Source organism: Mobula birostris, chromosome 30 (assembly GCF_030028105.1).
Source record: "Mobula birostris isolate sMobBir1 chromosome 30, sMobBir1.hap1, whole genome shotgun sequence".
NCBI lineage: Eukaryota > Metazoa > Chordata > Chondrichthyes > Myliobatiformes > Myliobatidae > Mobula > Mobula birostris.
Genome location: NC_092399.1, coordinates 20,661,611 through 20,679,466, shown reverse-complemented (window position 1 = coordinate 20,679,466; position 17,856 = coordinate 20,661,611). Strand labels below are relative to the sequence as shown.

Below are 17,856 nucleotides of genomic sequence, written 5' to 3'. Positions count from 1 at the left end.
CATATAGTTTAATCACATCCTGACTGCCCTCCAATGATAGATTTTTTAAAGATGTCTCAATACCCCATTATCTTTAACCTCCACCTATTTCTTGCAACATCTCCTGGCTCCAGAAGTGACCATTAACCCTGCTTTGCTCTCCTCAAAGATGATGCTTGAAAATTTTCAGCTTTTTTTTCACTTTTAGCACCCTTCACTGGGCTTGCTTTGAACTGATCAGCCAAAAATGTTGAAGTTATAGGTTGAAAGATCAGCCAAAACGATGCTGTCAGCTGGGTTTAAACTATAGATTGAAAGTTGGTGTAAATTGTGCAGAGATCGTTTAATCTAGTAACATCAGCATGTTCTCTAGGAATGCTCCTGTCATGTCACACTGAGAGAATGGGCACATGGGCTTCATGTTGTCTGGACTAATTTTAACCTCTGAGGAAGGACATTTCCCATTGGAAATAGGTATAGTTGGAGAAGGGAAGCAAGCAGGTTTGCTACTAAAATGAGGTGTCACATAATTCAGTCTAAGGAGAACCTCATCTGAACAGTGTTAGGCCACTAGCATACAGTACTTTAATACAATGTGTAAGGTTTTTATACATAAGAATATAAAGATATAAAAGAATTGAATGATCATGCAAAGGTAAATTCCTTTCAATACTTTTGTCAATAGCAAGTCCTGTGACGTGGTGAAATATACAGAATGGAAGAGCTCAAATGAAAATTAAATATCAATTTGGGGTATAATAATTAAGTGATATTGTGAGAAGATGAATTTGACTTATCAAGTAGAGTTGGATGAATCAGCATCAGAATCCTTTATTATCGCCAGGTATGTGGACACGTACAGGGAATTTGATGCTGGTTTCCCTGACCTCTGACTGTACAGAATCAAAAAGCAAATAAAACAATAGTGCAAATAATCATGAACTATATACAATGAGGTATACCTGTGTATGTACAGGTGGACTTGGTTTATAATAGACTAAAATTCAAGTGTTCATAAGACTGATGGCATACGGAAAGAAACTGTTCTTGTACCTATTTGTCCTGGCATACAGTGATCTAAAGTGCCTACCAGAAGGAAGGAGTTGGAACAGGTGATGTCCAGGGTGTGATGGGTCTACAGTGATTCTGCTTGCTCGCTTCCTGACTCTAGATGCATATAAGTCCTGGATCGAGGGCAGCTTCACACCAATAATGTTTTCCGCAGCCCTAACGGTTCTTTGGAGTCTATTCTTGTCTTGTTTGGTAGCTGATTCAAACCAGACAGTGATGGACGAACAGAGAACAGACTGGATTATTCCTGAATAGAATCGAATCAGCAGCTCCTGAGGCAGGTTGTACTTCCTGAGTTGATGTAGGAAATACAACCTCTGCTGAGCCTTTTTGATAAGAGTGTCTGCGTTGGGTGTCCACTTCAGGTCCTGGGAGATTGAGACACCCAGAAACCTGAAGGTCTCCACAGCAGACACAATACTGTTGAGTATAGTGAGTCAGGGGAGTACTGGGGGGCTCCTCCTGAAGTCCACTGTCATCTCCACAGTATCAGAGTTTTGAGCTCATTTGGCTTGTTTCAAAGTCCTGAGCTTGAGGTTGCCTCTCCTCAATAGGTCATTCAATCCAAACAGGAAAAAAAAAATCACTTTGCATTTGAGTATTTATGTAACAAAAACTACCTCTTGATATACCGAAAATTTATCTATCAATATCTTCTTTTTCTGTTCTATTTCTCAGCTAATTTGATGTTTAATAATTTGATCCTTTAGGGATGGAGCTCAACAAAGTGCACCCCAGCTAGGAGTATTTAGTGGAAGTTCCATAAAAGAATCAACATACAGCACTTCAAATCAAGTTCTCTTCAAGTTCCACAGTGATATGGCAAATGGAGGTCGATTTATTATAAAATTTTATGGTCAGTTCATATCTCTTTTTTACAATTTGAATCTGAACATTTTTAATCTGAACATTTTAGATTCAAGCAATTTTTGTAATAATAATGATAATAATCACCCCAGATTACCTATGTATACTCTCACTTCTATCCCTCTCTTTCTATACCCACTTCACACTTATCACACCACAGCATCACCAAATGTACACATGCACTCTTGCTTTCTCTCTTCCTTTACTTCGTTCCCACTTTTTTTTCTCTCTGTTGCTTCTTTCTCTCCCTGTCTCTCTTGTTTTCTGCCTCTTATATATTTCAGACTTGTGATAGAACTCTACGTGCAGAGCAACAATTAAACTCTCAATTTTTCATCAGTGGTAGAATCCCAGCTACTGAAATATATGATCTAACTCTTCCATGAATACCTTGAACTATGTAACAAAATATTGTTCAAAATTGATTTCTCTTAACATCACACAGGTTGTTTCATCTTTAACATCGGTTGCACAAAAAATCAATTCCATATGTTGTTCCGTCAGATGACAGTAATCTAAATACAGACACAATTATAGATATGAGAAGAACAACTACTGTAAGGCTACATTGTGGAAGGGTTCCTGCTGTAAAGTAAGCTGCAATTCGTATTCTCGTTCACCAAGATTCATGAGTCTAGTGATTCTATGTGAACTCTGAGCCAGCGCAAGATGGACAAATATTGGGCAAGCTGACTAACTACCCTCTTGTCCAAGAATAGAATTGGCAACAGGACATCACTTGTCTAATAGCCTTGGATGGTGGGCAGCTGTAACCCAAAAATTCTGGACCGTAAATTTGTTCTCCTATTTATGTGAATGATTTGGATTCAAAAGCCCAAACTAAGTTGTTCATATTACTGATACTGCAAAAGTAGAAGCTATGGATTCAGTTGAGGTACCCTATTAGATGAGCATTGAATTGGATTAAGTGTGCAACTGGAAAGAACATTAGCATGAAATTTAAAATTGTCAAATGTTGAGAATAAGGAACAAATATGACGACACATCAATAGCTAAATTGTAATAGCTAAATATCCCAAAAAAATCTGAAGAGAATGATGCTCAATCTGTCATATCAATGCAACCCAGTAATATTCTAAAGAAGCAAAATACACAATTTTATCCCAGAACAATCACATGGTGCGAATCAGAATCAGGTTTAATATCAATGACAAACATTGTGAAATATCTTGTCTTTGTGGCAGCAGTACAATGCAATACATAATAACAGAAAAAAACATGAAATACTGAAATACAGTAAATATATATATTACAGTGCAATTAGGTAAGTAGTGGAAAAATACAAGTAAAAAACTAGTGAGGTAGTGTTCATGGGTTCAATGTCCATGCAGAAATCACACGGAAGAGAGAAAGAAGCTGTTCCTGAATCATTGAGTGTGTGCCTTCAGGCTTCTGTACCTCCATCTGGATAGTAGCAATGAGAACAAGACAAAACTCAGGAAATGGGGTCCTTAATGATGGATGCCACCTTTTTGAGGCATCGCTCCTTGAAGGTGTCCTGGGTACGATGGAGCCTAGTGCCCCTGATGGAGCTGACTAAGTTTACAAGTGTCTGCAGTTTATTTTGCTCCTGTACAGTACACCCTCCCCGCCCCTGCCATAGCAGGTGGTGATGCAGCCATTTACAATGCTCTCCATGACATAGGGAGCCCATGTTTTGAGCGATGGATCTATCCCCTGATTTCTTGGTATTACATGCATTTGAATGTTCTTGGCCTATTTAGGTTGCCAGTTCCTGAGTGAAGTCATAGAGATTTTAACACACTTAGCTCAGCATTGAATAAATCCAAACTTCTGAACACTCTGACTGGTCAGTATGGGTAGATTACGATAATTGTTTTAGTATAAATCTGCATAGAGTGTTATATTGACTCTAATAATACTACTTACTGCTCTCCTCTTAGGGGAAGTGTTCCATTTTGATGACTATGTCTATGGACATGTTTTGAGGCTCTCACTGGAAATGCCCATTTTCTGCCTCACTCCCATCTTCTTGTAGACTTGTGCATGATGTTACCCAGAGTACAAGATAAGAAAATAAATCCTGGAACATGAAATGATCATTGAGCCAACATGACCAGCTTTTTGTGTAGAACACGATATATCTATTTCAATATTGGCATTATGCATTCCGGTTCATCTGAAAGGGAAGTCTGAAACTAAGGGGCATAGATTGAAAGTGAGAGCGGAAAGAGGGGAAACACTTAAAAGAGATTTGAGGGGAAACTTTTTCACACAGAGGCTAGAGGGAATATTGAATGAGCTGCATAGAAAGTGGTAAAGCTGGTTGCAATTATTAATCTAAAAGACACTTAGACAGGTACATGGATGGGAAAGGTTTAGAACAATGGTTACCAACCTTTTTATACTGTTAAGCAGAGGGTCAGTGGACACTAGGTTAGGACACCCTGGTTTAGAGGTGATATCGCTAAGAATACTGGAAATGTTCCTAACTCATGTATAGAACTTGATCGGCATGGATGAGTAGAGGCAAAGGGTCTGTTTCCATGCTATTGAAGTCTATGACTCTGACAGGATTATCATTAATGTTTTAAGAACTCCATTTAAATTGCTAATTATAATATCATTCGTAAGTGTTTAAGCTGTACAGTCATTGCAACTGACACCTTCCATTCCTCAGTTTGTGAGTCTGGTGACTGCAGTTGTGAGCCTCGGCAACAAGCGTTTCCATACTGATGTTTTAGGACAATATTCCTGAGCTCTGTTGAAATATAATTGTGTTGGATACGTCAAATACATTAAAAAGACAGCTTTGCCTAAGTAGCATATCATTTGAAATATGAATGCTAATTTATTTCAGCTTTTCCACTGAGAGAAATGTTCAAACTTCGAAAGCTGCTTTGAAAACTGAGAGCAATAATGTGACGCTAATGCACTCTGTACCGTGCTCTCATAAGAAATTCACTTTTTACTTTTTATACCATCTCTCGCTTACCTGCACACATGGAAATTATGCAGTTTGCGATAAGCATACAACTCATTAAAGGTTGCAGATGGTTATGAAGGGAAAGATACTACTAGTTTTCCAACTAGGATCTAGAACCACAGCTCACACACACTAATAAGCTTCATTCATCTTCGTCTTTTGACACTATTCGATGACTACGTTATTAGGACCAAGTACCATACAATGGTATAAGTCCTCATTTTCCTTGTTGGATTAATTGCTACACTAAATGAATTTTGTTTAACCTGCAGTGATAATTTGGAACACTGGAATGTAAAATATTACTTTGTCTCCAGGTTTCTTCATTCTTTCAAAAATAGACTTTGCCCACAAAATAGTTACTACTTTTAAATTCCATTTTCTTTTGCCTTAGGGTGACATCACCTGCACTCAATTGACCACCTCTCTCTTGAATCCATGTGTACAGAAGCACATTATAGTTATTTATTTTAGTGTTCTAGACATGCAGGTAATAGCCAGAGACTAATTTGAACCTGGCAGGAAGCTTCATTTCAGTGTTGGGTTGGATGGCGAACTGGCTGCCTCAGGTGTGTCAATAAAAAAAGACTTTAGTGATTGGAATGTTAGAGAAACTAAAAAAGACAAAAGAAATTTTCATTTGATTTTAAGCTTCTGGCTGTTAAATTTGACCAACAGTAGCTCAAAGATTTGGCATGTCATTTACATCTTTAACAACCTTCTTTTAATGTGCGGTAGAGAGTACATTGACTGGTTGCATCACAGTCTGGTATGGAAACACCAATGCCCTTGAATGGAAAAGGCTACAGGGAGTAGTGGATATAACCCAGTACACCACAGGTAAAGCTTTCCCCTCTGTTGAGCACAGCTGCATAGATCACTCTCACAGGAAAACAGTGTCTATCATCAGAGGCCTCCACCATCCAGGTCATGCTGTCTTCTCACTGCTGCCATTAGGAAGATGGTACAGGAGCCTCAGGACCCAGTGTATCAGGTTCAGGAAACAGTTATTACCAGACAACCATGAGGCTCTTGAACCAGAGGAGACAACTTCACTCAACTTCATATGGCCCCATCACTGAAACATTCCCTCAACTTATGGACTCACTTTCAAAGACTCTGCAACTCATTTTCTCAATATTTATTGTTTATTTATTTGTTATTACATTTTTTCTTGTTTTATATTTACCCAGTTGTTGGCTTTTGCACATTGGTTGTTGTCCGTCCTTTTGGGGGTGATCTTTTATTGATTCTATTGTGTTTCTTGTATTTAATATGTATGCCTACAAAAAAATGAATCTCAGATATGCATATAGTGACATATATGTACTTTGATAATAAATTTACTTTAAACTTTGAACTTTGAAATAGTTGATAGTAATCAAAAGTGAATCATATAATCGAGGATATGATTCAGTTTTACAATGTCCTCCCTGCCTCTCCAACTCTCTCTGTCTCTCATTTAGAGATACCTGAAAGCCTAACAGTTCAGAAGGTATTAGTTGCAGTCCTGATGTCCATTATGATGTTAAGCTCCTGGGAAGCCCCTGTGAATGATTTGCAAAATATCTTGAATATGGTTATTTGGCAAAAAAAATCAGCGACAGCAATCAGAGAAAACTGGTCCATTTGCTGAGTCAATGTGTATAAAGTGGATCACATTGCTCTTCTATGTCCTGCCGGTGTCATGGTGTATTTAAAGAGTGTGAATATACCCTCATACTGCTTAGATGTGATCAAGTTCACCACCACGAAACTGTGTCTGTTCTTTTCCCAAAGTTGGCTCTGTCTCCGCTCTCTCACACCTGAGCTGTCTTTGACAACTGTAGCTATGCAACTCTGTTGTTCATTGAAATTTAGTTCTGGGAGGAAGAGAAATCCTTTAAAGGTTAAAGTTAGCTTTATTGTCACATGTACATTGTAACTGAGTGAAATGCGTCAAAGACCTACACAGTTTGAGGATTGTGCTCCTGCGTGTCGCTTACAACTCATTAAACTGAACCATACATTCTTTGGAATGTGAGAGGAAATCTAATACATAATCACAAGAAGAGCCTATAAACTCCTTAAAAACAATAGTGGAAATCAAACCTCGATCAATGATCACTGGCACTGTAAAGTGACTACCCTAACCACTACATAGCATGCTACATTAAGCAGAGGTTGTAAACCTTTTAATATCTACTTTGGACTGCTTTGAATGCTCAGCTATTGAATAGATCCAAGGCTATTGACTGATTGATTTTTAGATCATCCAAGTCCATGTGACTGGTTTGGTAAAGAGAACTTGATCAGAAAATTCAATCATGATCTTATTGAATGAGGGCACGGTAGTGAATGGTTATATAGTACTCCTGCTTCTATGTCTTATATTGTTATAACTAGAGGATTATATGAGAGAGGAAATGAGAAATGGAAAAGGCAACACTCAACAATTCAAGAAAATCAGTGAGCAAAAAACAGTGTTGATGTTTTAAATCAAGGGCCTTTCATCAGGGCACAAAAGTGAGAAATTGTATACAGTATATACATTTGTAGTTGCAGAAAGGGGAAGTAATTGAGAAATGTAACAGTCAATGGCTAACAATGGATATGAAAAATCAGAATCAGGTTTATTATCACCGGCATGTGACGTGAAATTTGTTAACTTAGCAGCAGCAGTTCAATGCAATACATAGTCTAGCAGAGAGAGAAAAAAACAATAAATAAAATAAAACGTAATAAACAAACAAGTAAATCAATTACATGTATTGAATATGTAAACAGGAGGCATACTGAATGGAAGTACCTGAAATCATTTTTCTCAAATCTTATAGCTAGGGTAAAAGCTTTACCCAACATGGTAGATTTGTACACAAAATTTCCTTCTTTAAACCTCTCATGGTATTTGCTTAGCAACTGCAAACTCCTTTAAAATAGCACACCCATTTCATCAAGATAACTTTCTTGAGGCTTAAGAATAGATTTTGATTTAGTGGGTGATGTGATGCTGCAATTAAAACTCCAATGATCGATAGTCATTTTTATTGTTTTTCAGCCTATCAGCTGAGGAAGTGCCGGCCACCTGTCTCTGTGACAAATGCAGAGATATTTTCTGAAGATGAAGAGTTTGAGATCGGTAAGTGTGCTAACTGCTTTTTGTCACTACTTTGCAACGAGTCCTGTTACTAATCATGTCAAAGTCAAAAAAAAAGCAAAATCTGCCTTAGGTTTTATCCTTCATTATTTAATGACTAACATTCATCCCTTAATTAATATTAAATATTAAATCTACACTAAAACTACAATAAATATTAAAACTACACTAGTGAAGTTTAAGAGACCACTGGACCAATGGAGGAATTTAAGTTGGGGGCTTATATGGGAGGCAGGGTTAGAGGGTCGGCACAACATTGTGGGCCGAAGGGCCTGTTCTGTGCTGTCATTTACACAAAGCAAACAATATCAAATTGTTAACAGTGAAATGGAACATAGACCTGTACAACACAGTAAACACCCTTCGGCCACAATATTATGTCAACCTATATGAAGGTACTTTATGATCAATCTAACCCTTCTCTCCTATACAGCCCATAATCCTCTACTTTATTTTTACATCCATGTGCCCACCTAAGAGTCTTTTCAATATCCCTATTATCTGACACTCTAACAGCACACAGGCAGTGTGTTCCAGACACCCACTACTCCCACATTCTTCCGATAATGAGATGAACAGAACTGAACTTAATACTCCAAGAGAAGTCTAACCAAGTTTTATGGAACTGCAACAGTATTTCATGGCTATTGAATTCCATCCCCCAACTAATGCAGGCCAGCAAACTGAATGCCTTCTTATCCACTCTATCAACTGTGGTACTTCTGAGGAATCTATTGACTTTGGCTAAGAATTCTGCCATTAACCTTGTACTCCACCCTCACTTTCAATCTTTCAAAGTGTTAAATTTCACACTTTTCCAGATTGAAGTCCATCTGCCACTTCTCCATTGTTATAAATAGGCAGATTGAATCGAAGACAACACTTTAAACAGCATTTCAGTGCCCTGATTTGTAAAAATGCAATCCTTTCTTCTTTATCAACACACACAAAACACGGGAGGAATTCAACACATCAGGCAGTATCTATGGACAGAAATAAACAGTAGACGTTTTGGGCCGAGACTCTTCATCGGGACTGAAAAGGAAGAGAACCATTAGATTCATTCATCGCTATCCCAAAATTAACACTGAGTTTGCAATAAATTCTTCTTGGGCTATGACCTACATGCACAAATGGCGGGCCACTTGGGTTTCACATAATGTTCCAGCACAGATGCTCCAAGTCTGAGTAGGTCTCCATGGCTTTTAAATGGTTCCATTGACCGCAGCTGTTTGGTAACAGGCAGATTTAAGTTGTGCTTTCGTCTCTGATTGCTCTCCACTGCACCGTGTACCACAGGCATTAAGGGAGCACAGTTTATGACAAAGGATGATTTAATGATTTAGTTCAGGCATTCATCAGAGTTGATCCAGAGCTGGGTATACACCTCTATCAAATAGGTTGTTCTGCCTCTGTCTTCTCTCCTCCCTCATTCATAGTCTCTCCTCATTGGTTCGCTGATTCCTTTCTTCCCAGACATATTGAAGAGAATATGTCCCTCTTGAGAACTTGGTACTCTCGAAAGGAGATGAATGGGATTTGGTCCATCATTACAGGAAAACAAATGTTGTATAATCATCCCCGCTCTCAATAGACATAGTGGAAAAAACGGGAGGAGAAATTACCTGATCAGTTAAAAATGCACAATGATCCATTGAAGAGAACTAGACTGAAATTTGTAAAAATGAACAAGAATATGTGGTACGTTTCTTGTTTTTGACACTTTGCTATAACTTTCTTACTTTTTTCATATACCAAGGTGATATTATCAAGTACCAATGCCTTCCTGGATTTACACTGATTGGAAATGAAATATTAACATGTCGCCTGGGAACGCATCTCCAGTTTGAAGGTCCACCTCCATCCTGTGAAGGTACGTACAAAGAAAGTGACAGTGAAGACTGCAGCAGTGAGTAATTGCAGATGCAGCTGAATTCTCCGTCCTACATGGTTGTAGAAGTGGTGTCTTTTCTTTTGAATTTTATGTTTTATTGTGCTGTAGAAGGAGGTCATTTGGCCCCCAAAGTACACAGAGCACACCAAGCCTTTTCATATTAATTTTTCATCCTTTGAATTAAATTTGCTTAATTTACTTCCTGAAATCTGTTCTGGGTTGGGGGCTGACCCCTCCTGTCAGTACTGCCCTCCAGTTTTCGCTCACTGGATGTACAAGCGGGGCTTGGACAACTCTCCATCAGTCTACAGTCATGCCACACAGGGAACTGGGTTATATTATTATCTTTTTTCTTTGTGACTCTGTTTTCTTTCTTGAAATTATAACCCCGCATGCTATTCGTGCTGTGTGCAGTGTGCAATGCGCTGTTGGCTGTGTGTTTTGTACCTTGGCCCAGGAGGAACACTGTTCTGTTTGGCTATATTCATATATAGTTGAATGATAATTGAACTTGAACTTGTAACAAAAGTTGTGCTTCATTGCCAATCAAACAATGTAAAATCTTGAAATGGATAAAATAGACAATGTAACAAGATTGATGGCTTTGTTAATGGCAATCTAACAAAGGTATGCAGGCCAAGACAATGCATGGATGATTACCTTTGCTAACTGTGAGGAGCATGACTATGTACAATTGGACTAGATATGGGATAGTGAACAAAACTGATCTTCCAATGGCCAGCAAGCAAACCAAACTTGCTAGCCACACCTCATTAGAGTATACTGGTTCTACAAGTGTGATCTCAGCCTTTCCAGCAGTGTGTGCCTGGCCCCACTCAAAAATTCCACTGGGGTGACTCTGGGCACTGAGGATGTTAGACAAAAGACTGGAAGTTGAAGGTGCTGGGTAAGGTAAAATCAGGTGAGTGAGGAGAGGCCTTAGGTCAGAAGGGCTGAAGTTGTTGGGACTGGGAGAAACAGGTAGATGGCAGGAAAAGCAAGGACAGGGTGGGGTAATGGGGGCTTATGGTCAGGAAGACTGAAGTGAGAGCCTTGGGTCCATAAGGAATGATGGCTTGGTAGGATGAGGGGAGACCTGTGATTCAACTAAGTAAAACATCTGAGGTTAGTGATGCTTCTGAATCTCTCCACTTGGACCTCGTTGCAGTATTTGCTCCATAGACGCCCAGTCGTCAAAGTCGAAGACAGAGTGAATTTATTATCTTAAGTATGTATATGTCCCCATATATGACTTTCGGATTCATTTTCTTGCGGGCATTTACAGGAAAATAAAGAAATAAGAAGGAATTTATGAAAAACTATGCATAAACGAAGACTGACAAACAACCAAGGTGCAAAAGCAATGTGCTGACTACCATGTCATTCTCCTCTGTCAGCTGATAATTGCTCAGCACTGGTGTGACACCTCACTGCTGACATTGCGAGTCCTGGAAGCCAACTGTGTGGAGCCCGGCCATTGGTGTTGTTGAGTGGTATTATTGAGTTTAGGTTTTCACCAGTCGTTCATGCACATTATGTGTGCCTATTCGGATTGGCGTTGCCTAGACTGACATTGGTGGGGGCCATCTGACACAATAACAGGCAGAAAGCCTCACAGTAAAACAGCACACTGTCAATGCTTTGTTCCACTAGATCCTTCAGAGGCAGATAGGAAAATAGACAAGTGAGTTTAGGTAGACTCCTCAGGTGGGGCACTGAACTTTCCAAAAGTAGAGCTCAATTGCCAGCAGTTGAGCAATTGGCAAGGCATAAGTTGTTCTGGGCAACACAATAGACCTGTGGTTTGTAAATCACAGATGACCATGGGAGTTGGATAACTGAGTTCATAAAAACTGGTCTGACTGTGTGAGGTATGTAAGTAGGGTTAGAATTGTCAGGGCTAACTATGCGAGGACTGCAACTGGTCTGTACGTACAACCATAATACATAGGAGTAGAATTGGGCCATTTGGCCCATCGAGTCTGCTCTGCCATTCCACCATGGCTGATTTATTATTTCCCTCAAACCCCATTCTCCACCTTCTCTCTATAACCTTTGATACCCCTACAAATCAAAAACTCATCAACCTCTCCTTTAAATGTACTCGATGAATTGTCCTCCATGGCTGCCCATGGCAATGAATTCAACAGATCTCCTATCATACACAGGACCGACAGTGAGGAGTGTAGCTCTTATGTACAGAGAACATCAAGGAGCTAACATGTTATGATTTTTTTGATTGTAGATATGATTCTGGATTATGCAAGAGTTATGCCTTGCTGAACAAGACTGCATTTCTGAGATTGGTCATGAACTTATATTGTCAGATTGCAACGTTGAATTACGAGGGGTGATTGATATGTTCGTGGCCTAGGGTAGAAGGAATCAATTTTAGAAAATCTAGCACATTTATTTTTCAACATAGTCCCCTCCTGCATTTACGCACTTAGTCCAGCGGTCATGGAACATACAGATCTTGGACCTCCAGAAAGTGTCCACAGGAGGGGTGATTGATAAGTTTGTGGCCTAAGGTAGAAGGAGATGAGTTATACAGCTCTTGTTGCATGCACAATGCACATGCAGGTCAACTCTTTGAGTGATTATGCAGTAAGTTTGAAGTTAATAACTCATCTCCTTCTATCTTCGGCCACGAACTCGTCAATTACCCCTGATGCATGATTAACCCATGAGTTATTAACTTCAAACTTTCTGCATTATCACTCAAAGAGATGAACTGCATGTGCATGTAAAGAGAGCTGTATAACTCATCTCCTTCTACCTTAGTCCACGAACTTATTAATTACCCCTCGTAAGGTGGTGTTTGGTAAAGAACCATTGTTTCATAGATAATCAGTGTAAGACCCATCCTTCCAAATATTTAGATGAGTGAGTTGATTTTGTCTGTATTTAACACAAAAACTGTACATTGAATACATTTTGTTCATACTTTAGTAGGATCAACTATGGGTGCATGAAGGCTGGCGTGAAGTCAGTGGGTCAAAGCTCCTATTTCTGTACTGTATCTCTCGATGACTCAATAACGACTGCAACCATTCCAAATGGAAGTTGGACCAGGCACCACACAGGGTAGCTGGCATTTCGTCAGCATTAATTTCACATGCGATGACATCAGCACTGTGCAGGGTGACCAGGGATGCCACAGTAGTGTCGCAGTTAGTGTGAGTTCAAATGTTCTTTCCATGATCGTGTGGGTTTCCTCTGGGTGCTCTGGTTTCCTCCCACAGTCCAAAGATGTACCGGCCAGTAGCTGAATTGGTCATTGTAAGTTGTCCTGTGGTTAGGCTAGTGTAAATAGGTGGGTTTCTAGGCTGTACAGCTTATTAGGCTGGAAGGATCTATTTCACACTGAATCACTAAATGAAATAAATAAATAAATAAATACAGCCCTACCGACACAATTTAACCTACTGTCAAAGAAAAGGGTAGATGACCTAAATTTGCCAACAAGAGTTAAGAGCTGAGACACTGCTACTTTGCTGTCTGGTCATGCCTGTCTATCTCCTCACCACTCTGCTTCAACTGGAGATCCTTTCCAAGTGCTGTTGTACTGACAGAACCTTTTCACTTCAGTGCTCCGATCTCTGCTCAAATTATGAGCCTATGTTTCACACTTGCTTGAGGCCAATCGTGGAAGAAGAATCAATCTACACACATGATCATGGAATAGATGGGGTTATTTTGTATCTGTATTCACTTTACCCTCTCTACTTCCACTATAATCCCCCTGACCTCATCCACCAACCCCCCACCACCCACTGAGCTTTCCTTGACAACTTTATAGCTGTCACAGAAGGTGACAGGATTTTAGTCACTAACTTGGTCTCCAGTGGTTAGTTTTAGAATAATCCAGCAACTGCAAATTCTGGACACTTTTCCCGCTGGGATCTGTGGAGGCAATGTTTTTAATGAAGGGAAATTGGTGCAAATCATCTTAATGATTTTTCAAAACAACATCCACAAATTTAGAGTTTTGTTTTTTTTGCAGATTAAACATTAGGGCACATTGCAGCACTTTTTAGCACACTGAAAATGGCTACAATCCAATATCAAGAAAACTGTGTTTACTGATATTGACCAGAAATACATTCTAGGGAGATGAGACCAGAGCAAAGCCACTGCAGGGACTGCTAAATTCATGGGCAAGAAGTGATCATTAATTGTGCAACATTGCCACCTCCTGCCGAATTTTGGAAGTGCATGAAGACAGAGATCATCTACTTGCACTGATGAAGGGTCTTGTTGTGAAACGTCAATTGTTTATTCCACTCCATAGATGCTGCCTGACTTACTGAGCTCTTCCAGCCTTTTCTGTGTGTTTATTCTTGCAAAAGGTGCATAGTCATTAGAATGGGTCTTCCAACTTTTTTTTAATCCAATCAATTTATTCGTGAGTTCTTTGCCACTAGCGTAATCAAGAGAATCAAGAAACTTAAAGAAGGTAAATTGGTCCTTTATGTCTGGGTAAGAAAGTAGTGAGTATTATGTCATATAGTCATCCTTTGAATGACATAATTGTGGAGTGGCATGGTATTGTAGCAGTGAGCATCAGCAGTTAGCTCTGGCTGTAAGATTGGATTTCAATTCCTGCTACTGCTGGCCAGCAGTTTATACATTCTCCTCATGATTGTCTGGGTTTCTCCCAGAGCTCTGGCTTACTCTCGCCATTCCAAAATCCAAAATCATAGTGACTTGCACACATGTTATGTTGGTGTCAGAAGTGTGGCGACACCTGTGGACTGCCCAGCGCAATCTTTGCTAATATAATCAGGGCAAGATTGTGATAATCTTAGGGGGGGTTTCAATATGTAGGAAGATTGGGAAAATTCGGTTAGTGCTGGATCCAGAGAGGGAATTTGTGGATGACTACAAGATGGCTTGTTAGAACTATTTATGGCTGGGCCCACTAGGGGATTGACAATTCTAGATTGGGTGTTGAGTAATGAACCAAATTTGATTAGGGAGCTCGAGGAGGAGGAACCCTTAGGAGACAGTGATCATAATATGATAGAATTCACCCTGCAGTTTGAGAGCGAGAAGATAAAGTCAGATGTATCAGCATTACAATGGATAAAGGGAATTATAGAGGCACGAGAGAAGAGCTGGTCAAAGATGACTGAAAAGGGACACCAGCAGGGTTGACAGCAGATAGTAACAATTGGGATGTCTGGGGGCATTTCAGATGGTGCAGGATAGATACATCTCAAAGATGAAGAAGTATTCTAAAGGGAGAATGGGTAGCTGCGATTGACAAGGGAAGTCAAAGATAGCATAAAAGAAAAAGAGAGGGCATATAATATAGCAAAAATTAGTGGGAAGGTAAAGGATTGGAAAGCTTTAAAAAACCAACAGAAATCAACTAAAAAGGCCATAAAGAGAGAAAAGAAGAAATATAATGTAAGCTAGCCAATCATATAAAAGAGGATACCAAAAGATTTCTTTTCAAATATATAAAGAGCAAAAGAGAGATGAGAGTGGATATCGGACTGCTGGAATATGATGCTGGAGAGACAGTAATAGGGGAAAAAGAATTGGTGGAGAAAGAAGAATGGGCAAAGTGGCAGATGGAATGTCGTGAAGTGAAGTGTATGGTCATGTACTTTAGCAGAAGGATTAAAGGCATGCCTATTTTTCTAAACAAAGAGAAAATTCAAAATTCAGAGGTGTTACAAGACTTGGGATTCCTTGTGCAGGATCCCCTAAAGGTTAATTTCAATCAATTCAAATACAATTTCAATTCAAGTTTAATTGTCATTCAACCATACATGAATACCCGTGAGTATAGCTGAACAAGACAGCATTTCACCAAGGCCAAGCTGCAAGTCACAGTACCAACAGTCACACGTAGCACAAAGCACACATAACACATAGAAGATAGCAAGCACATGCAAATATCACAAAGATACAGCCACGCAAATAAAAAGTCCAGACCCTGAGTCCATGAATGCGGAAGAGATCTGCAGTCCATCACAATACAGCTTGTCTTCTGCCAAGCGAACACTGGGGGTGACAACAGCACTGACTCCAGCTTGGACGATGCCATGCCACACCGACCCTGGCGGAGCATCCCGGCTCTGATGCCTCTCTCCCGGCGGCTGTAAGCAGGTGACACTGCGGCTTGAGGCTCTGAGTCCATGAATGCTGCAGACATCTGCAGTCAACCACAATACAGCCTATCTTCTGCCAAGCGAATACTGACTCCAGACTGAACACCGTACCGCACAGCTCCCGGTGGAACACACTGGCTTCAACATCATTCTCCTGGCAGCTGTAAACTTGCTTGCTGAGTTGGTAGTAAGAGAAGTTACTTTGCAGGTCTGAATTCAGAATATTCTCCCCTTTATTCCTTCTACTAAAGTGCATGACCATACACTTCTTTGCCTATTCTCCTAATCTGTCAAACCTATCTGCAGACTCCCTGCTTCCCCTTTAAGTCTTTGATGTCATATCTTAAATCTATTTCCTTTAGTTTAAATTCTTGTACTCTGGGAAAAATACTGTGAACCTTCACCTTATCTGTGCCCCTCATGATTTTATATAACTCAGTATGGTCATCCCTTAGCTCCTTCATTCCAGGGAGTACAGACCCAACCTATCCAGTCTCTCTTTACCCTCCTATATTTCAAAAAAGTGTTGGGCACGTGGCCAAGTGGTTAAGGCGTTCGCCTAGTGATCTGAAGGTCGCTAGTTCGAGCCTCAGCTGTGGCAGCGTGTTGTGTCCTTGAGCAAGGCATTTAACCACACATTGCTCTAGTGTCTGTTTGAGGAGTGGCACCCCACACAGGCTTCCTATCTGCGCCTTGTAAGGCATGAAAATGCCTGACGCAGGCCTCTCGTGGTCTGAGTTGACGTTCCCCCACCTATTTCAAACATCCTTGTAAAGCTGCCCTCCACTGTCTCCAGCTTAGTTGCAAACTTTCTATGGCTGGGTAACTGGAACTGGTTACAAATCTCCAGGTGAGGTCTTACGAACATCTTGTACAGCTGTAACATAATAAAAGTCCCAACTATTATTCTCAATGCATTTTCATCCATGCTTTAATGTCTCAAAACAGCCACTGCTTCGTCTTTTGCAATATCAATATCACTGCATAATGCCATGGTGAAGAGTGTGGGAAGTAGAAGAGATATGTTGGCCCTACTAGGTTTCAGGAGGCCATGCTTAGAAATCCATAGGACCATAACAAAAGAAGCTCCAGAAAGCATGAAATACTTGTAGAATTATACGAAAGGGTTCAATTCCCAGTTGGTCTTCTCACAGCTGATCTTCAAAGAGTTGCAGTGAGATCTTCTCTAGTATGCTGGCGGTGAAAGTAAAAAGTCAAGCTCCGAAGACTGTGATTTAACACCTCAGATGTTGCATTATTGATTGATCATTCACTAAACAACTAGCTCCATCATTCAGATTCACACCTTGCAACATGTTCCAACATGTTTGATGTACCAGACATCCATATTTCACAGCCTTCACGTAATCAACGATGACAGTCGCATGTCCAAAATAGATTGCATGAACATAAGTGATTTCTGGCTGTTTGCCTGCAGCAGGAGAGGGTTGCTAATTCGCTCTGAATATAAGGCATTAGCGGCCTCCCCTTGTACAACACTCGTGTTGCTCTGGGATTGCCTTTGTAACTGGAGCAAGTGGTACATTTCAGATGTCATCATTGAAGCAGAAATCTCCTTCACTATGTTTCATGTTGGAGAATTGGAGATTAACACTGAAGTATTTTTGGTCTCCTAAGAATCTACACGCCCCCCCCCACCAAGCTTCCTCATTCTTCCTCTCGCTTGTTTTGCTCCTTATCCATTGGTTTATTCTTCCAATTGTATTCCAAGGGAAATGCCTGGAAATAGAGCTATATCCAAGAGCTTCTGGTCTATGCAAAGGGGTTGATTTTTCAGTAATGTTAACAAAAGAAG

The 17,856-nt window shown here is 40.0% G+C and overlaps 1 protein-coding gene across 1 annotated transcript in view; it reads left to right on the top strand.

Annotated features, from left to right (window-relative positions):
• csmd2 (CUB and Sushi multiple domains 2) overlaps positions 1-17,856 on the top strand; it is a 689,393-nt gene that overhangs the window by 512,200 nt on the left and 159,337 nt on the right. Inside the window, exons 39-41 of the mRNA XM_072247323.1 lie at positions 1,761-1,906; positions 7,923-8,003; positions 9,781-9,894. Coding sequence (XP_072103424.1) covers positions 1,761-1,906; positions 7,923-8,003; positions 9,781-9,894 — 341 coding nt within the window. The remainder of the gene's footprint in view (positions 1-1,760; positions 1,907-7,922; positions 8,004-9,780; positions 9,895-17,856) is intronic.